The 21015-nt window shown below is 38.2% G+C and overlaps 2 protein-coding genes across 2 annotated transcripts; one reads left to right on the top strand and one right to left on the bottom strand.

Annotated features, from left to right (window-relative positions):
- Window positions 1–885: 885 nt before the first annotated feature.
- On the top strand, window positions 886–10709 carry LOC122344082 (adhesion G protein-coupled receptor E1-like). The gene is made up of 20 exons (XM_043238097.1): window positions 886–1000; window positions 1420–1500; window positions 1639–1677; window positions 1810–1866; window positions 2938–3333; window positions 3413–3469; window positions 4241–4612; window positions 4689–4745; window positions 5261–5313; window positions 5504–5575; window positions 5713–5899; window positions 6167–6283; window positions 6899–7080; window positions 7194–7355; window positions 7426–7632; window positions 7710–7942; window positions 8104–8170; window positions 8258–8349; window positions 8569–8731; window positions 8900–10709. The coding sequence occupies exons 2-20, from the start codon at window positions 1482–1484 to the stop codon at window positions 8942–8944; spliced, it is 2577 nt and encodes an 858-aa protein (XP_043094032.1). The 5' UTR covers window positions 886–1000; window positions 1420–1481; the 3' UTR covers window positions 8945–10709.
- Window positions 10710–10851: 142 nt separating this feature from the next.
- On the bottom strand, window positions 10852–19923 carry LOC122344039 (adhesion G protein-coupled receptor E1-like). The gene is made up of 20 exons (XM_043238094.1): window positions 19651–19923; window positions 19482–19564; window positions 19296–19334; window positions 18945–19001; window positions 18150–18536; window positions 18019–18075; window positions 17330–17689; window positions 17143–17199; window positions 16774–16805; window positions 16149–16217; window positions 15856–16042; window positions 13994–14110; window positions 13673–13854; window positions 13398–13559; window positions 13117–13323; window positions 12807–13039; window positions 12585–12651; window positions 12375–12466; window positions 12107–12269; window positions 10852–11975 (listed from the first exon to the last, which is right to left on the bottom strand). The coding sequence occupies exons 1-20, from the start codon at window positions 19797–19799 to the stop codon at window positions 11919–11921; spliced, it is 2757 nt and encodes a 918-aa protein (XP_043094029.1). The 5' UTR covers window positions 19800–19923; the 3' UTR covers window positions 10852–11918.
- Window positions 19924–21015: the final 1092 nt, after the last annotated feature.

Here is a 21015-nt window from a genome sequence, read left to right as displayed (position 1 = left end):
AGAATAAAGTAATTTATGGTATTTGGGTTAAAAAAAATTAGAATTGGTCTCATAAAGGGGTTTATCTTTGGTTTATCTATTGACATTCAGCTATTACAGAACTGCAAAAAAAATCCTATTAGACAAATGCAACGGTTATATTTACATATAGGAACAGATAACTGTATTGCTCAGGCTTTTTAACATGAACACTTATCATACGATCCGTACACTTCATTGTCGCAGTTTAGCAGGTTTTTGAAAATGTAAGCTGTTCTCGCAGCTGGCTGTTCTAAACCATGATGATTAACTGATATTTTATACGCTAAAGGCATTAATTAGGAGTCGTTTGTAAGGCAGAGAGCTGAAGCCGATTATTTGCGCACAAGTTCAAGATCATTTGCAATTCACAGATTTGAAAGAGAGGCGTACGTGCATGTTCTGTTTGTTCGTTTATACTATGAACTGCACATACTCATATTGGAGAAATGAAAGTAAGATCAAAATTAGACATTTTCTACTCTACATTTGTGGCACCAGGTCTTCAAAGCATTCATGTGACCGAAAATGACGAACGGACAGTAGTTGCCAACCCAGTCACCAATTTAATCTCACAGTGATGTCATCGTGATCTCTCAGAGGACACATACTAATGTGAGGTCAAAGTGCACTCACTGCAGAGACTAGGTACCCAGCATGCATTGCAGCAGGAGGCTTCTGATTGCCACCACTGTTGAGATTCATACACTGTCAATGGGGTGGTGCGGTGTCACTGAGGCCGTTGCCTGGGAATGTGGGTTAAACGGACAAACGCTGACAGGAAACTTCACATGTGACGTCGTATGGAAAGCTTCTGAGAAACTGGAGTTTATGTGTGTATCTTAATTTGAATTTGAATTTGAAACCATGGGACCGTGTTTTTTTATCAGTGTCATTGGCTTGTAACGTCTCTATAAATATCACGAACACAACAATGTTTTTTTAGTTGAGCACTTATCTGTGACAGTGAGGACCACATCAGGTAAGACCTTCTTTCTGCTCGTAATGATCCTCATCAGCCTATTTAAGTCAAAAACATGTATTGATGTGTGATCGTGTGTAGTTACTTGTGTGTGTGTGGTTATTATTTAGCAATTCATACTTCGGCCAGGGCAGGACTATAAATCCTTGAACACTTGTAAGGATGTATATATGCATTCATGTTTATGTTTATGAATACATATGTAGGCCTATCTTAATAAATGACTTCAAATCACTATGAGTTGTCAGGTGTGTTGTTTGTTGGGGAAAATACATCTTTAGGAGCCTCATTTATGCTTTTAGAGTTTTGACTCTTGTAAAATGCAAATATTTTTATTATTTACGAGTTTGACACGAAGAAACAAACCCATTCTCGAAAGTCATGAGTCAAAGCTAATTTGTTTCTCCCGTAAATGTTAGGGAAACACGCCCTCTGATCTGCTTTGGATAAAGAGAAATACACCACGCTGTGGAAACTGACAATGGATACATTTCATAAAAGTGAGTATTGTCTCTAATGGTTGGTTCTCAATTATCCAAAAACCGTGGTCATATGATAAATGTAGTTCTCACAAACTCAATGCAATACAATTCAGAACGTTTCATTTGTTTCTAATGACATTTTACTTTATATTACAGTTTTTATAAAAGCACCGCTTACCATCTCTGTTGTTCTGTGTAAGTCTAAACGTTTTTTTCGCTTTTGTACAACGATAAAACCTGTAGACTTCATAAATCAGTTGGTCACATGTGTTCACTTACGTCGATGAGAAATGTGTTGATTAATTTGTGTTAATCGGCTGTTTTTAGATGTCTTAACACTTAACTTGGTCTTTGAAGCTGTCACAATGGAAGAGGCAACAGATGGTATGTATTACACTGTTGGCTGGCACTTTGTGGGTATATGCATGAATACTGGACCCATGTGATTCACAATGTCTCTTGATATTGCAATAATTGAAATATTTTTGGCCGAGAGGTCAGAAAAGACCACAAAAGGTATTGTAATGAATTAGTAAGTATTAATGCTTAGTCAAATGTGCTAGTTCTCAATATGCTCAATTTGAATAAGAACTACTGTGGAGGTTTGTAATAAATTCATATCTAAAGTGAAGATCGTGGTAACCCACTCAATTACTGAATTCTTTTGAAGGAATTCTGCAGTGAATAAGATGCTAGTTCTCTAGTAATGACTGAAATCGTATCGGATAGTATTTATTTTTGTGTTACTACATTCTAAGTATTGTGTTATAAAGTGAGGATCATGATAACTTTGCCGTAATTACTGAAGTCAGTTTTGAGGTTTTTATAAGGTCCTGGTTATTCGGTAACTCTGAAATACTATTCCTTTAGGCTGATGTAGTAAAACTTTAGTCACAACTATCATAACTATCTCCAAAGTTCCAATGATGTCCGTCAGTATTAAGGAGTTTGAAGTGAATTTCACTTTAGAATATTGATCCAAGTAGTATTTACTGATGATTGGTAGCAAACTACCTTGCTATTACTTACTAAATCACTAATCTGAGTTTCTTGTTAATTATTAGTAGTTATTAAAATGTCAGTAGTGAAATTCTCATTTGTTCAACAATCAACATAAGCAGATGTTCCGTAGAAGAAGACTTCAGCCCTGCTCCTGGAGACCCTCTGTCCTGCAAAGTTTATTTCCAACCTGCTTTAGCACACCTGGCTGTGTATTTTCAAGCAGTTATAGCTGACTTTGCCGAACAGTGGGTTCCTGGGAACAGGGTTGAAGACCTCTATTCTACAGCTTGACTGAATGGAGAGCACCTGCACTAAATGTGATCAAATATGGTATACTGATGTTTGGTGGAGCTACAAACCAGGATCCCTGCTTCATTTTAAGTAGTTTTGTTTCGTCTCTGCCTTAAAGAATTCTGTTTGTTGACGATTTATTTATTTATTCTTCATTAACAGCTAGTCTCTCTGTGGACCCCTGCAACAGCTACTCTGTTTTAGACGAACCAAGGAGATCCATCAATAATACAAATTACTTACAATCACCACAAACCTACAACTGTGACACCTCAGTCACCTGGAGCGGCTGGTATCGTCTCTTCATCAATGGTCTAAGCGCTCACATGCCCGAAACGTGTGTTGCAAAGGGTCATTGTGATACTGCTACCACGCTGTGGATTCGTGGTGGACACCCGAAAGTTGAGGATGGAATCGTCACTCGAGATGTCTGCGGTCACTGGGACAATTACTGCTGTTTTTTCTGGTCTTTTCCCATTAAAGTCAAAGCGTGTCCGGGAAGTTATTATGTCTATGAGCTGATTAGTCCGGCTGTGTACTGTTCAGGATACTGTGCAGGTGATTCAACATTTTACTGAGCGCGTTCTACATATTCATGATGTTTGTGGTTTGAATCACTATTCATGCAAACTTTCAGATGTTAGCAGCATTACCACCAGCTCTACAGCCGTCACACCAGCGAGCCTCTCAAACGGTAATGTAACGCACTCTTTTGGCTTATTTTCTGGTTAGATAAATACACATCTGTCCAAAAGGAAATATAACTTATAACACCAAGAATAAAGCCACAACACAAGAAACATTTTTTTCATCCTATTCTCTGCCAAAGCTGACATAGAGGTCGAAAAAAATATTTTTTCTAAGCCTGTTAGCTGCATTTAGTGCTTACGATTTATTTTTGATATAACAAGTACAGTTTTTTTATTATTATTACTATTTTGCTAAAGCTTTTTAAAACTACTGAACTGAAATGCTCTATCTTCTTTATAATGTGCTCAAAAAGACATTGTAACAAATAGGACTGATAGATGTACATCCAACCACCAGAGGAAACCTCTCCAGAGTTCTTCACTGGTTACTTCCTGTTTGCAGTGTTTATAAGCTTGCTAAGCCATGTGGCCTATGTAAAGTATTGCCAGTTTTACTGCCTTACTAAGCAGTCATTATCCATTGTTCTGATCTCAGGACCAATGTGCCTGCCTTTTGTCTACTGCCTCTTGGATTGCTCCTTCTGTTTTGTTTGCTTGATCAGACTGACTTCCTTATTGTATTTCTCGCATGTCCTAAGATTTTGATTGTTTCGGTTTGAATGCTGAGTGTCATTAAACCTCCTGCATTTGGATCTAAACTGCCTCCGTGTCCCCACCTGTTGCTCATCCATGCGTGAGGGAACAGACAAAAAGTACAAAAACACCTTACCTGCATCTTTCATAGATAAAAAAAAGTATTTATTGATTTGTTACAGCTTATTCCTTCGACCCCTGCTACAACTACAGTGTTCTGGATGATCCATGGAGAGCCAACGGGAGTCAGCCATCAAACATGTGTGACAACTCTCTCAACTGGAGCGGTTGGTATCGTCTCTTCATTAACAATGTGAGCGCACAAATCCCAGACACGTGTGTTAAAAAATTTAGCTGTGGCACCCAAAACCCGCTGGGGATTCGTGGTGGACACCCGACAGTAAAGAATGGAGTCGTCACTCGAGATGTCTGCGGTCAATGGAATAATTACTGCTGCTATTTCGGGTCGTACCCCATTAAAGTCAAAGCCTGTCCAGGACGATATTACGTCTATGAGCTGGTTAGACCAACTTTGTGTGCAGCGTACTGTGCGGGTAACTATATTAACATGAGCCCTTTTTATCGTTTGCTTGTTGATTCGTTGATGTTCACTCATTAGTATTTTTTCAGTTGTTACTAACATCAGCGCCACTGAGACAACGATGGCACCAGAGACGAGCTCAGATGGTAATGTAGTCTGATGTTTCCTCTGTCTGTGCGTTTTGACGTGAATGTTTATAGATCTGTAGAACTGAACAGGTGTGTGAATGTGTTTATCTCTAAAGACAAGTGATAGAAGAGCGCATGAAAGGTACAGTTGTAGACAAAGTTGAGCATCTGTTATTAAGGACGTGGCGTGCGGTCAGGTATGGTGTCCCATACTTGAAATTTGTGCTTTGCATTTAACCCATCCAAGTGCACACACACACACAATAGTAAGAAGCAAGCACCAGGGATTCAAACCCACAACCCTCATGTTACAGGTCTGACACGCTATCCATTAGTCCACAACTGCCCAGCTTTATCTAAGCTGCTTATTAAGTGAGATGTGTGTAGAGTTACCATGTTGTTTGAGTAATACATTACTTTGAAATCATAAACTTTTTCGAATTCATATTAGATTTTTTTTCCATATTAAATTCCCAGCACGCCAACATTCACCATTTATTTTTGATCACTGATTTCTTATATATGTTTCACAGATTACATCTTTACTGATAATGCGGTTAAAATAATGCTGCTGGGAAGATGCACTGTAAGTTGAGTTTCTGAAACTGCTGTATTTAGATTCAAGGCTTGTATCAATCACAGTAGAGTGCAAGAAGATGCACATTGTAAATATTTATGAATGTGACCTTCTATTTATTGATCATGTATTTGTGCTCAAACCAACTTTTGTTGGTTATTAATATAAAAACTATGAACAATTCTGTTTTCATGGACAGACTTCTCTAGAATGTCTTCAACATCTTCTTGAGCAGATTGACAACATTACTGCTCAAGTGCTTTCTTTGGATGTAAGTCTTTGAGAGAAAAATCTTGAAATAATTAAAATGTAGATGGCAGATGATTGACCTGAAGTGCCAGGGCTGACTTATTGGCAGTCTTGACATTTTTTATGTATGCTAACTGTATTTTCTGATCAATAAATTAGACTGTGACAGAAATTTTGACTGTGATCTTCAACACTTCAGAGAAGATTCTCGAGTCGTCATCAGCAAGTGATTATGAACTAGCCTTCTTTGGAAACTGTCTGATAAAAACCAGTGAGAAAGTTATTTCTACATTAGTGAAGCCAACAGATACAAGTGACAATGTCAATTTTGCGCTTCCTGCTGTAGGTAAGTGAAGGCAATTATTATTGATAATATCAAAAATAATATTATACATGAGACTTTATCTAATCTTTAGGGCAGCAGTGAATCAGAAAACTACACTGATACATTCAGTACATGAATGAGCATAAAATAATCTTTTTACCCTTCTTTCTACCTTATGATCTAATACTTGCTAGTGCTTACATTTACCTATACATATGCATATATATATATATATATATATATATATATATTACTATAGACTATAACTGCTTATTTGTGTTTAATCAGAGGTTCAGGTTTTCATGGTTGGACAATGGGTTTCCTTAGAGAAAATCCCTCAACTAAACACAACCAAATCTTCTGCAGAGGTTGATCTCATTGGGATTGCCAAGAACAACTATAAAAGTAAGTCAGATGTTTCAGTATGGCAAAAAAAAAAAAAAAAAAAAAAAAATATATATATATATATATATATATATATATATATATATATATATATATATATATATATATAAAAAATGTATGCAATTACCACGACACTTGATTGTTTTTGTTTAAATGTTGCATTTCATTTCTGTTTCTGTGTAATATAGAGTATGGTTGTTGTTTGGGTGTTCTTGTCTTGTTCATGCTTACCTTGTTTTTTAGTTTGCATTCTGCTATCATGTCTATTTATGTCATGCTTCACTTGCCCTCATGTTCTCTGCCTTGTCTATGTGTCATGTTCTCATTGGTTCATTGTCTAGTAAAGTGGTTCTTAGTTCTGTCTGCTCATTGGTTTGTTCATGTCTTGTGACCCTTATTGTTTTGTATAAGACGCCATGTTGTTCCCATGCATATTGTTGTGTATTGAAGTTATATCCTCTGGTTGATGAGTTTGTTTCATGTCTGTTGCCATGCCAAGCCAAGTCTTGTGTTTTGCTTGGATTGTTTAAATTTGGATCTGTTGTAAATATATTGCACTTAGGTTCTCACTACGCTCACCTCTCAGTGGATTCCTCTTTACATTCTGTCACACAGGATCAGCTGCTGTGGCTTTCATGAGCTACACTATGATGGAGAATTTTCTGAAGCCAGACTTCTTCAACACATCAAATGACACGATTAAAACCATGCTGTCTACTGTGATCTCAGCTACTCTTCCCAAAACCACCAACACTAAACTCACCAAACCAGTCAACTTCACCCTAAAACACATCAGAGTGAGAGACTGAACTGTGTTTTTGTCAAAACTGAGCTCTGATGAAAGTCTGAAAACATTTGTTTATGTTCAATGTTCTAATATTTTCCTGCATCTTTGTTCTTCTGTTCCCAGGAGTTTGATCCCAGTGGTTCTCTGTCCTGTGTGTACTGGAATATCAGCGAGTGGGTTGTAGATGGTTGTTCTGTTTTAGAGACCAACAGCAGCTTCACTGTGTGTTCCTGTGTTCATCTCTCCACATTCGCCCTCATCATGCAAACCAGCCGTCCACCAGAGGTACAGAACATTTCTAGTGAACACTGAAGAACAGCACAGATTTTTCTCTCATGTTCTCATGTTTTCTCAGAGAGACTCACTGATGGAGCAGTTGAATATGGTGTGTGTGATCGTGGGGCTGGTGTTCTTCAGTCTGGCTCTGTTGACCTTTGCCCTTTGTCAGTGGAGTCCTGGAGTGAATAATGTGGCTCGGATCAACATCTGCATCAGTCTTCTGCTGGCTCACCTTCTGTTTCTGCTCACACAGCAGTTCCTGAAGCTCATACGACCTCAGCAGGTGAGGATGATGAAGGAGCACTACAGCTCAGCACAGTCTCACTGAGAATCATCATAACCTTCTCTCATGGTCTCCAGGAGTTGTGTGCCGTGATCGCAGGCCTTCTGCACTTCCTCTTTCTCTCCGCCTTTGTGTGGATGTTCATTGAAGCCGTGCTGCTCTTCATCTGTGTGAAGAACCTATCACAGATCAGCTCCAAAAAGAAGGAGGTGCTTAGCAGTGGATTCCTGTGTGTGATTGGATATGTGGTTTCTCTGGTTGTGGTGTGTGTGTCTGTCGGTCTGGTTCCTGAAGGATACGGCAGTGAACAGTGAGTTGGGGTTTTCTTGGAAAGTTGCATTGTATTTGAATGAGACTGTAGTTCATGCAGTTTTAGATACTAGAAATTTAAATAATAAAATGATAAGAATTTCAATGTTGTAGTCAACACCTTTGTTAATTCATTATTTTACTGTTTATTCTACTAAACAGCTGCTGGATTGAAATAGACAAAGGTTTCATCTGGAGTTTTCTTGGTCCTGTTTGTGTTATACTAGCAGTAAACACATTTATTATTTCTTAAAACTTTGATTTGTATTAAAAGAAAAGCACCGTGATTAATTATTAATTCATGTCTTCTTTGCAGCTGAACATGATTCTCTTCATCAGCATCGTCATCATTCTGAAGTCAACTTTCAAAAATCTCAACGCTGAAGTTTCTCAGATGAAACAAACCAAGTAGGTTCTTAATCCTGGTCTCGGGGTCTCCTTTATCAATTTATCATGGATCTATTTCCTAATAAGATGATGATCTCAAGCAGATGTATTAAATAGGGAAGGTTAGGAACAGAATTAAGAACTAAGAACTCCTAATTAAGAATTAAGAACTACTAATTTAAATAATCCATATAAACTAACAGAGATGCTTAAACTCTCTTTTCCTCTGTTTCTCTGTAGGATTATGGTGTTTAAAACTCTGGCTCAGTTTGTGGTTCTTGGTTGCTCCTGGATTCTGGGTTTCTTCACTAAAGACAGTAAGGTGCTGGAGATCCTCTTCTTGATCTTGAACTCTCAGCAGGGAACCTTCATCTTCCTGATCTACTGTGTCCTCAATCACGAGGTCAGAATTGTTTTCACCCCTTTTCTTTAAATAAACCACTAAACCTGCAGTGGCTGTAGTAGTACAGTAGTTTCGTACACATTTTTTTAAAATAATCAAACTTCATTCTGGTTCATGATTTTTAAAGGTTAAATCTCATGAAGTCACTATTTTCTCATTCTTGTCCAGGTCAGGCAGCAGTACAGGAAGTTCTTTATGTCTTTGCTGTATTAAACAACACTGAGGACTTCAAGGATACAAGAGAAACAAAAATTATATTTCATATGTATATGGTACTTACTTTAAATTGTATGCAAACATAGTTGTTATCAGGAGGACCAGCTTCTGGTCGCCAAGGCAACAAAGACAAATCATCAAGATAAGACAAGCCAAATTATTTAAAGAGTGTTTACTTCTCACTTAATTCACTAGTAAAACAGATATTAAACAAAAAAAATAAACATGCATATTCTCAAGACCCACTGTTTTGTATATTGTCTTTTTTATTGTATACTGTTTATGTATTGCTTATGACAGAATTTCTAGATAATGTGATCCTTGTTACACAGAGGTGTTTATCACGTCCTCGTAAAACACGCTCGCTATATTGAATGTAAAACTGTCAGTCTAGTTCAGCTGTTCATGCGAATCAGTCGCATTCTGCCTTGAAATGAAACCAAAATAAGTCCCTAAATCCCTGGTGTTAAATGAACACTGTAGGTCATTAATGAGGTCATTAAGAGATTCATTTATTGATGGCTGTCCGTTATTGAAGACACCTGATGATAACAAGAAGAATCACCAGAAGAAAATCACAAATTTAGTTGCCATTACAGGGATCAGTGTTTACTTTAGTTGGGCCCTTGACCTTATTATATTCTGTAGTGTTTAACTGTTATAACTGAATTATAACAAGCAGACATGTGAAGATGATTATGTCTTGATATGATCCGCATGTAGTGGCCTGAATGAATTCATTAGGATTTGTTTGTATTGTCCTTAATCTAGACAGACATCAAGAATCAGCGTGAGAATCACAGCAACGGTGGCCATCAAAAAGCATGTTGCAGCCAATAAAAACTCCCATCCTGCACTGCTGCATGAATAAATAAATATAACTGTTTGTCACTGTTTTTGAGATACATACACTGATTCTTCATGTTAGCCTAAAAGAACAACCTTTATGAAGTTGTTTTTTTTCTCCATTTTGCTTGTTATCATCAGGTGTCTTCAATAATAGACAATCATCACTCAATAAATCTCTTAATTATCTCACTAACTTTTAACACTCTGTAGTGTGGACACATATAGACACCCAGCAGGGTTCGTTTAACTCTGGGGATTTTGTTGTGTTTTTAACTTAAGTTTAATTTAACAGTTTCAAGTTTCAGTTTCAGTTTAACACAATGTAATCATTTGAATGGAAAACCTACAATAGTGTTAAATAATTTTTTTTTAAAATAAACTATGGTATCCTTTTTTTCCAGTTGTTTTTTCTCGACCTTCGATAAAAAGCCACCTCTGTTTGGATCGCTCCCAGATAGTCTTACCTTAGATCCTCCCTGAGTGGCTCCTGTAAGAGTTTAAGGGTAATTTGTTGTGATAAAGAACGTAGCAGTCGACATTTACTCCCGACATCTGAGCCGCTGAAGGCGAAGAGAAATAATGTTTAAGTAAACTTGGCTTACACTATCAGAAAAGCCCCCCGTCAACATGTTTGCCCCCCCAAATCTTATCTCACCAAAACATTTTAAGTGCAATGCATAGTTTTTCCTGTTAACTATAGCCGCTATAAATTCACATCTGCGTTATTGTCGCTACACTGAAATGAAATTTTTCTTTGCTCTGTTTCTGTACAGTGAAGATGTTATAATTAGTAACCTACAGTGTGTTTTATTCAATTCACGTTAAATACAGTCATATTCAAAATATTTTATGGCATGACACATTTTGGTCCTTAAGTAAAGCCTTAAGTTAATAGATACTATAAGGCTACTTTGCCCCAAATATTACATATTGGATTTTAAAGGGAGAGCAGCCCTATAAATACCTGTCCGTGTCATTAACGTTAATCAAACCTCAAAGATATTAAATAAATGTGTAGGCTACCTGTTAAATACACCTTTTGAAAAACTAGTTAATTGATTGATTCAGTTTTTTACTGTACGAATGACATTACACTTCAGCAGTACACAACAAAATCCTTAGTTTCAAATGAACACTTCCAGGTGTCTATATGTGTCCACACTACAGAGTGTTAAAGTTAATGAGGTAATTAAGAGATTCATTGAGTGATGGTTGTCCGTTATTGAAGACACCTGATGTTAACAAGAAGAATTATCTTTTAGTTGCCATTACTGTGGTCAGCTTTTACTTTAGTTGGGCTCTTGACCCTTGATTTTATATTAACATGTAGCGTTTGGCTGCTATAACTGAATTATAACAATCAGACAAAAGAAGAGCAAAAGTAATTGTGTGGAGAGGATTACGTTTTGGTCCAATCATCATGTAGTGACCTGAACAAATTAGTTTGGATTTGTTAGTTGTCAACACGGTGTTTACGAAACTTATTTTGATCAAAAACTTGTTCTTAATTGTCCACGCAGACATCGAGAATCAAAACTCATCCATGGCTCCCATCCTGCATTGCTGCATGAATAAACAAATACATCTGTTTGTCTGATTATGCTGCTTATCACATTCTTAAGATACACACACTGATATCTGTGTGTGCCTAAAAAGACAAGCTTTCTGAAGTAGTGACGTTTTTTTGAGGAATCAAAATATTGTCTTAATCAATGACGAAGATGTAACTTTGAGAAACTTTAAAAATAGATTCAGTGGTTCGGTGGATTATTGCTTATGTTAGAATGATTTCATAACCCATGATTTCTGGCTGGTGGCATAGCGTGATCATTGCAGTAAAACAATACGTAATATTATGAAGTCAAGGGTCAAGAGCCCAGCTGAAGTAAACACTGATCACTGTAATGATAAAATTTAGATTTTCTTCTTTGGTGATTCTGCTTGTTAATCAGGTGTCTATAATAAGAGATAATCGTCACTCAATGAATCTTTTAATTACCTCATTAACTTTAACACTGCTTTAGTGTACATTTTAAACACTCTGTAGCATGGACACATATAGACACCTGGAAGAGTTCATTTAACACCGGTACTGTTTATCCCGAACATGATGCTGTAGTCCTCAGTGTTGTTTACTACAGCAAAGACATCTCAAGAACTTCCTGTACTGCTGCCTGACCTGGACAAGAATGAGAAAGGAGGATCTGTGTGACTTCATGAGAACAACTTAACCTCTTAAACTCAGAATAGAGTTCTTTTGTCAGGGATTGGTGGTTTATTTAAAAGAAAAGGGATGAAAACAATTCTGACCTCGTGATTGAGGACACAGTAGATCAGAAAGATGAAGGTTCCCTGCTGAGAGTTCAAGATCAAGAAGAGGATCTCCAGCTCCTTACTGTCTTTAGTGAAGAAACCCAGAATCCAGGAGCAACCAAGAACCACAAACTGAGCCAGAGTTTTAAACACTATAATCCTACAGAGAAACAGAGAAAGATTTAGTTATTGAGTCTTTATTGAATAATCTATATATACACTTATATATGAACTTATACAGTATTTTGATTTTAACGCGTGTTACTTGGTTTGTTTAATCTGTGAAACCTCAGCATTCAGCTTTTTGAGTGTTGAGTTTAGAGTGAGGATGATACTGATGAAGAGAATTGTGTTTAACTGCAGAAAAAGAAGAAATTATCTAATTAAGTGGAAAAAATCTAATAAATAAATATTTATATATATACAAATATATATAAATAAAAATATATATACTGTATATATATATAGAACTTACTGCTAGTATGACACAAACAGGACCCAGAAAACTCCAGATAAAACCTTCATCCTGGTTAATCCAGCAACTGTTCAAAGGAAATCAATTAAGTAAATGAGTACATTAAAAAAATGTTGTTTTTTTCAGAACCTTACTGTTGAAATTGGACAGATTGTAATTTTGTGCATGCCCTAAATATAGCTATATAAAAATGAATTTTATCAGGTAACAGAAACAACTCACTGTTCACTGCCGTATCCATCAGGAACCAGACCGACAGACACACACACCACAACCAGAGAAACCACATATCCAATCACACACAGGAATCCACTGCTAAGCACCTCCTTCTTTTTGGAGCTGATCTGTGATAGGTTCTTCACACGGATGAAGAGCAGCACGGCTTCAATGAACATCCACACAAAGGCGGAGAGAAAGAGGAAGTGCAGAAGGCCTGCGATCACGGCACACAACTCCTGGAGACCATGAGAGAAGGTTATGATGATTCTCAGTGAGACTGTGCTGAGCTGTAGTGCTCCTTCATCATCCTCACCTGCTGAGGTCGTATGACCGTCAGGAACTGCTGTGTGAGCAGAAACAGAAGGTGAGCCAGCAGAAGACTGATGCAGATGTTGATCCGAGCCACATTATTCACTCCAGGACTCCACTGACAAAGGGCAAAGGTCAACAGAGCCAGACTGAAGAACCCCAGCCCCACGATCACACACACCATATTCAACTGCTCCATCAGTGAGTCTCCCTGAGAAAACATGTCAGAGAACATGAGAGAAAAATCTGTGTTGTTCTTCAGTGTTCACTAGAAATGTTCTGTACCTCTGGTGGACGGCTGGTTTGCATGATGAGGGCGAATGTGGAGAGATGAACACAGGAACACACAGTGAAGCTGCTGTTGGTCTTTAAAACAGAACAACCATCTACAATCCACTCGCTGATATTCCAGTACACACAGGACAAAGAACCACTGGGATCAAACTCCTGGAAACAGAAGAACAAAGATGCAGGAAAATATTAGAACATTGAACATATACAAATGTTTTCAGACTTTCATCAGAGCTCAGTTTTGACAAAAACACAGTTCAGTCTCTCACTCTGATGTGTTTTAGGGTGAAGTTGACTGGTTTGGTGAGTTTAGTGTTGGTGGTTCTAGGAAGAGTAGCTGAGATCACAGTAGACAGCATGGTTTTAATCGTGTCATTTGATGTGTTGAAGAAGTCTGGCTTCAGAAGATTCTCCATCATAGTGTAGCTCATGAAAGCCACAGCAGCTGATTCTGTGAAACAAAAACAAAAGTTTTCATGACATACTATGTTAATACAATAACAGCAATTACAAAAGTAAGTAAATGTGGTTTATAATTAATGGTACGTTGTATCTACCTAAATTTTATCACACAGAAGCATTTGACATACCTTTAATGTTGTTCTTGGCAATCCCAATGAGATCAATGTCCACAGAAGAATTTGTTGTGTCAAGTTGAGGGATTTTATCTAAGGTGACCTGTGGTCCAACCATGAAAACCTGACCCTCTGATTAAACACAAGAAAACACATGCTATTTCATTTACCTTTTTTAACACTTTATATTGTGTCCCTAATACTTGTGTATTTATGTAGTTACTTGATGTAACCACAGTGTAGGTGTCACGTATAAACAACGATGAAGAGAGCTCAAAGAGTGAGAGCAGAAGTGCCAGGGTGACACCGAGGAGCAGGAGGACCTAGGCAACGGCGAAGGCACTGGTGACCGATGTGGTTACGGGGAACCAAAAGGATGCTGTGGAGACGGAGCGACAGACCAAGGTGGAGCCGGGGGGATGGAGGAGCCTGACAGAGCCAGAGGGATGGAGGGACGATGTGAAGCCGGAGGAGAGGAATCCCGAGGCAACGGATGGTCAACGACAGACCAAGGTGGAGCTGGAGGGACGATGGAGCCTTGTGGAGCTGGTGGATTGATGGGCCACAGTGGAAAGGAGGGAGCTAGGGGCCTACGGATCTCCTGTTCCTCTACAGGCCGATGTGGAGAGGTGACAGGCGAGCCCCAGCACCAGATGATGAGCTGAGGGTGAGCGCAGGGGTTCCTGGGAGACATCGTCGGTGGCTGGATAGGGTGGGAAAACTGGCAGAGGCACTGGCTGCACAGGCACTGGTCGGAGACGTGGGCACTGGAGGGAACGCTGGAGCCAGGTACTTAGGACGGCTGGACAGGACCAGCGGGGATTCAGGATGGTGGGACGGGACCAGTGGGGATTCAGGATGGCTGGACTGGACCAGAGAGGATTCAGGACAACTGGACTGGACCAGCCCAGTGGGGATTCAGGATGGCTGGACTGGACCAGAGAGGATTCAGGACAACTGGACTGGACCAGCGGGGATTCAGGACGGCTGGACGGGGCCAGTGGGGATTCAGGACGGATGGACGGGATCAGCGAGGATTCAGGATGGCTGGACGGGATTCATAATACGGGGAAGGGTTAAAGTCCATTTCCAAGTCACCATTCCAGTCTATCAAATTCTCTTGAAGATTCAGCAGCCCCAGATGGATAATCAGCTCACTCTAAGCCTTTGTGCAGTGGACGAAGCTCTACTCCGCACTCTCACTGTGATTGGCATTCTCTACCATAGTGTGCTCTCTTGCCGGCCCACGCACCTGGTCTGATGCAATCGGCTCGGGAGTGGGGCTGGTGTCTCTGTCCTCAGGTTGAACAGTCACTGGTGAATTGCATGACACCAGCACCCACTCAATGTATGTGGCGATGCTCTCTCGAGGACCATTCCCGAACAGCTTAGTTTGCAAGGAGAAACAAGACACTTTTTACAGTAATAGCGCAGAGAGCATCACACATGGCCAGGATTTTTTCCCTAAAGTAACGTCTACGTAGAGCGAAATCTGGAAAGTTCACAGAGACTGTTTGTGATTTATCTGGATTATAAAAAAAATTGTGGGTAGATTTTTACCTTTAAAGGCTGGTTATTTTTATTCACTACAGCCACTGTTAACTTTATAAAGGTGATGTTTTACATAATACGTCCCCTTAAAGACAAGGCAGTAAATAGCATAACATAAAAACATAGAAAGCAGAAACGAGTTAGATTAAAGATTAAATAAATGGCATTTAAGTGTAGAAAATGTATAAAGTACAAGCTTAATTGCTGCACAAGCTGGTCCTTGGAAAAAGGAGTCACCAAAAAGGAAGATAACTGCTGACTATATAAAATCCCTCACGTGTAGTCTATTTAATCTTCAATATATTAATAATTGTGTCTTCACTTACCTACAACAGCTAGAGTAAAACTGACACTGTCGCTTGTGTCTGTGGGCTTCACTAATGTAGAGATGAGTTTCTCGCTGGTTTTTAACATGTGGTTTCCAAAAGAGGCTAGTTCAGTTGGGCTTGCTGATGATGAGTCTAAAATCTTCTCTGAAGTGTTGAAGGCCACAGTCAAAATTTTTGTCACATCCTAGTTTATTGATCAAATAAATATAATAGGATAAACTATGTCAATGATCATGAAACTGACAAAAAAAAATCGATGAACTTATGATTTTACTCATGAAAAAACTTACAGTCACAGAAAGCACTTGGGTTGTAATGTTTTCTATCTTCTCAAGGAGATTTTGGAAACACGCCTGACTCTAAAATAACATTTGAAAGCAGTATTTGTTGATTTTGATCCTGTTTTTTGGTACAGAATCAATCAAAAATAAATGTAAAGCACATTCATATTCCACATCTACAAAAATAAGTATTTTATAACACTGTTCTATTGGCTAATTAGCTGTTTCAATCCAAATTTGTGAATTTAACTTCAGCATATTAGTGCATTATTGGACTCAGTATTATATACTGCAATATTGAATAAAATATCTGCACTCTTTTCTTCCGATGCGATCAAGAGAAAAGACATGCACAGATGAAATCCAATAACAAGCACGGCTATGTTTTCTTTGGTTGGGGTGCATGATGTTTGGCATGGACACAGGTCTGAGAGATAATTACGCCAATTATTGTGATGACATGCATGTCAGAAAGACTAAAATAAAATTTAAAATGAGATTTATTACTGTTATCCAATCACAATTGCTTAAGGCACTGAACAATTTCTGCAGTATATTTATTGTTGTTATATTGTTTTTCTTGTTTAATGTGGATCCTGGATTTTTCGAGATAAGAAAACAATCAGGAACTTACGTTGCATCCTTCTTGCAGCGTTATATTTATATCTAAAATGACAGAAATCAGCATTTAGATAACAATAAAATACGACTGTGAATAGACATTCAACAGGGTCAACCAAAAAAAAGTGATGGGCAAATGAAGCCTCATGAAGCTTTCCGGCTCTTCAGCCAAATGGTTCAAAAAAGGGTTAATTTCCGAGGACTTCATTTGCTCACAATACCAACTGGTGACCAACGAGTGGTAAATCAAATATATTACAAACAGAAAAATAAAGTCCAAGGGTCAGAAATTAAATATATGACTTTTAATTTCTGACCCCTAGACTTTACTTCTCTGTCTGTAATAGATCTGCTTGTTTTACGCTTCATTTTACTACATTACCAAATGAGTACGTCTCAGGTGCGACTGTTGTATTAGCGCTGATGATGTTAGAAATAGCTGGAATGAAATAAAAAAATATATGCTTATTCGTTATGCTTGTGAACAATTTACCTGAATAATTTCATATTCTGTAATCAGTAGACACGTTTTATGAATGCGTAGAGAGAGCTCGTGTAAATATAATCACCTGCGCAGTAGGCTGCATTGCAGAAAGTTGGACTGACAAGCTCATAGACATAATAATTGCCTGGACAGGCTTTGACTTTAACTGGGTAAATCCCGTAATAGCAGCAGTAACTGCCTGATTGACCACAGACTTCACGAGTAACGACTCCCTCCCCAACTGCTGGATGTCCTCCACGAAGCCACAGTGGAATAGAAGTGCCACAGCCGTACTGAGCTCCACACGTGTCTGGGATCTCAGCATTCCAGCCTTGAATAAAAAGACGATACCAGCCGCTCCAGGCGATCTGGTCACACATGTTTGAATTTGTATTATTGACAGCTCTCCACGGGTTGTCCAGCACAGTGTAGTTGTAACAGGGGTCTGAAAAAACATTGTGCATTTTTCATTTTAGCATTTAAAACAAATCACTTTAATCAACATATCAGCATTTTAAACTCCTCTACTAGCTCAGCATACGCAGACATCGAGAAGAAGCATATGAATCTCAACGATGGCGACAATGAACAAAACGATCCATGATGCAGTTGCGTGCTGGGTAACACCATAGTTAAAAAGTCCCATCGTGCACTGCATTATGAAAAAATTATCGTCACCGGTCTTGTTAACAAGCAGAAACACAAGCGTTCAGCAGCGCGTATCTGTACATACATCAGAAATTATAGGTCAAGGAAAAAAGTACATTGCATTACCTTTTGTGAGGGTTGCGGGTGTGACAGGTGTGTAGCTGGTGTTAACGCTTCTCACTTCTGAAAGTGTAGATGAATATTAAATAAAGAACACAAACATAAACAAGTCAAAGTGCTTGTGTAAATATAATCACCTGCACAGTATGCAAAATTGCATCCAGTGGGACTAACTAGCTTGTAGACATAATAATTGCCTGGACAAGCTTTGACTTTAATTGGATTTGACAGGTGAAAGCAGCAGTAACTTCCATCACTACCACAGACATCTCGAGTGACGACTCCATCAGTCACTGATGGGTGTCCACCACGAATCCACAGAGCAATAGCTGTGCCACAGCCGTAGACTGTAACACAGGTGTCTGGGATCTGAGCGCTCTGGTTGTAAATGAAGAGACGATACCAGCCGCTCCAGGAGACTGAGGTGTCACACATGTAATATGAATGGTAGCCATATGTATTACTGGTGGCTCTCCATGGTTCATCCAGCACAGTGTAGTTGTAGCAAGGGTCAGGCAGTTTAGCTGTTATGAAAATATTACAAGAAATTTGCATGTTTTTGAAAACATGTTATTATAATTACCAGACATTTGTCTAAAATCCATCAGGTGTCTTCAATAAGTCTTTTTTGGGGGGCTGAAACTTTTTTGGGGGCTGAAACTCCATGTAAATAACAAAAACATTAAATTTTTTACAAAAGTCATGTGCATGCGTATTACATTTTTGTTTCTTGATCTACCGGCCTGGCATGCGTGCCATAGTACTCATTACCATAATGATTTTCTGTTGTTGTTGTTGATGGTTATGTATTATATATATATATATATATATATATATATATATATATATATATATATATATATATATATATATATATATAAAAATCAGAACAGCTTGTACATGCAGCCCGAGCCACAGTCTGCATACATTACCTTCTGTAGTCTTTTCCGATGTGACAGGTTTGAACGACAAGTTAAGTGTCAAGACATCTGAAAAACATTCAAAGGGCACAGTGAAAGCGGTCAGCTGACCAAATAAACACAGAAATGCAAGCTTGTACTTAAAGTTTCAATTTGCCCCAAATCTAAAAATTGTCATTTACTCTCATCAAGCCATTGCAACAAGTGTGATTTTTCTCTACAGAATAATTCTATCTAATCCATCTATCCTAGAATTTCCTGTTTCCCGATCTCATAGTAGTTTCATCAGTATAAATGAATACATGTGACCCACTTATTCTACAGGTTTTATCAGCATACAGATACAAAAGCAAAATAACTTACGCATAATAACAGAGATGACAGGCTGTGCTTTTATAAAAGCTGAAACATGAAGAAAATCAGTTTAAAACAACTGAAAAAGTTTGGATTGAGTTTGTGAGCACTGCATTCATCATACGAACACAGTTCACAAAAAACAGCTTTTTAGGTCGGTGACAACCACCCTGTAAAGATAAGGAAAATACTCACATTTACGAAATGAAGCCATTGATGGTTTTGACAGTCTGGTGGCTTTCTCTTTGTCCACAAACCAGCTTAGAGAACGAATTTTCCTTAACAGGTACAGGAAAAACAGATTAGCTTTGGCTTTGACTCTTTTGACTAACATATGTTGGATTCCTTTTTAATTTAAACTCACGATGAAAAATAATCCGCAACATTTATACATTTGCATTTGCAAAAGGCGAAAGTGTTTTTGCAGAAATCATCTAAGAATCGCAAACTGCTTCCCAAAGACGTCGCACCTGAAAGCTGATGTAGATCTACAGGTGATCTGGGATAATTCATAAAGCATCTATAAAATGTTTAAGGACTTGCTGAGAGGTCAAAAGTCAACGGTAACAAACACGAAATCATACATCGATACATGTTTGATTTAGAGACTCTGATGAGGATCATTGAGCAGAAAGAAGGTCTTACCTGATGTGAGGTGACACCGTCTCAAATGACTGCTAAAAAAAGTTTCTGTTCACATGTTTATAGAGAAGTTATCGGTCCATCTCCCTCACAAGGAAATTTGACACCAAGTCAACTGTTTCCTTCTCGAATTCAAATATAAATGACACAACCTCACATTTCCAAGCAGTGTATCTGAAAACGTTATATAAAGTTTAGTTTATTTATATACGTGTAATTACATTTTTTTCATATTTAACCCACATTCGCAGCTTTTTTTTAAGCTTCCTTTTTACTTTTTCGTCAATAACAAGGAAATTAAATTTCTCATCCATGCCCCAAACCTTAATTATTCCTTCGTGTCAAAAACAGAAATTGTGCCAAGACATTGTTATCTGATTCTCTGTTATTTAACAGATATGCCTACTAGAAAAACTAGAATAATCTGTCCCTTCATTTAGCATGTGTAGAGCCACCTTGTGCATAAATTACATCATATTTCCCCATGTTTCCTGGCAGAACCGCTCAATTTAAAGATTTCAGAAGCGCTTACTTTAGGATTTAACTCAAGGTTTTGTGATTAGTGATGAACTAAAGAGAATTAAAGAGAATCAAATGTTGTTTCATGGTTAAAATATCACCATTATGGAGATCAGTGTTTGCTTTAGTTGGGCCTTGAACCTTTTAATAGTTCAAAGTAATTAATTTTTAAGTGGCTTAATATCGTCTTACAGCAAATATTGTGTATTGCTGAATTCGATGCTTGAGGCGGTAGATCAGTTTACACTTTCTGCTGGTAAATCATTTGAATGGATATCGTGATGGTCACTGAAATGCTTCGATGTCGGATCAGGCTTTTAGACATGAACACTTACCGTGTGACCCTCAACCGTGGGGACAATAATTATTCATACTGCTGTGCTTCCAGTTTCAACACTTCTGTGAATGAGGAATGGTATCGAAATGTACAAAAGGCAAGATTGTTGACAGCAAGCGTTCATCACGGATGCACAATCATCATTTAATTAGTGCAGCTGGCTGAAAAGCTTAAAGCTTCGTGAGGCTTCATTTCACCATCACTACTCTACAGCCAAATCTCATTGAGTTC

The sequence above is a fragment of the Puntigrus tetrazona genome, chromosome 1, assembly GCF_018831695.1.
Source record: "Puntigrus tetrazona isolate hp1 chromosome 1, ASM1883169v1, whole genome shotgun sequence".
Taxonomy (NCBI): Eukaryota; Metazoa; Chordata; class Actinopteri; order Cypriniformes; family Cyprinidae; genus Puntigrus; species Puntigrus tetrazona.
Note: the sequence above shows the minus strand (reverse complement) of the source record. Positions and strands in the feature narration are given on the sequence as shown.

What these genes read in the sequence shown, in the direction of transcription:
- LOC122344082 (XM_043238097.1), top strand. An exon ending in ACCAGCGAGCCTCTCAAACG is followed by an intron (nt 3,470 to 4,240) that starts GTAATGTAACGC and finishes GATTTGTTACAG; the next exon opens with CTTATTCCTTCGACCCCTGC. An exon ending in CTGTTTGTGTTATACTAGCA is followed by an intron (nt 8,171 to 8,257) that starts GTAAACACATTT and finishes TCTTCTTTGCAG; the next exon opens with CTGAACATGATTCTCTTCAT.
- LOC122344039 (XM_043238094.1), bottom strand. Translation starts at nt 19,799, where the DNA reads ATGAATTATCCCAGATCACCTGTAGATCTACATCAGCTTTCAGGTGCG. An exon ending in ACCCGCAACCCTCACAAAAG is followed by an intron (nt 17,690 to 18,018) that starts GTAATGCAATGT and finishes ATGTTTTTTCAG; the next exon opens with ACCCCTGTTACAACTACACT. An exon ending in TGCCAAGAACAACATTAAAG is followed by an intron (nt 13,855 to 13,993) that starts GTATGTCAAATG and finishes TTTGTTTCACAG; the next exon opens with AATCAGCTGCTGTGGCTTTC.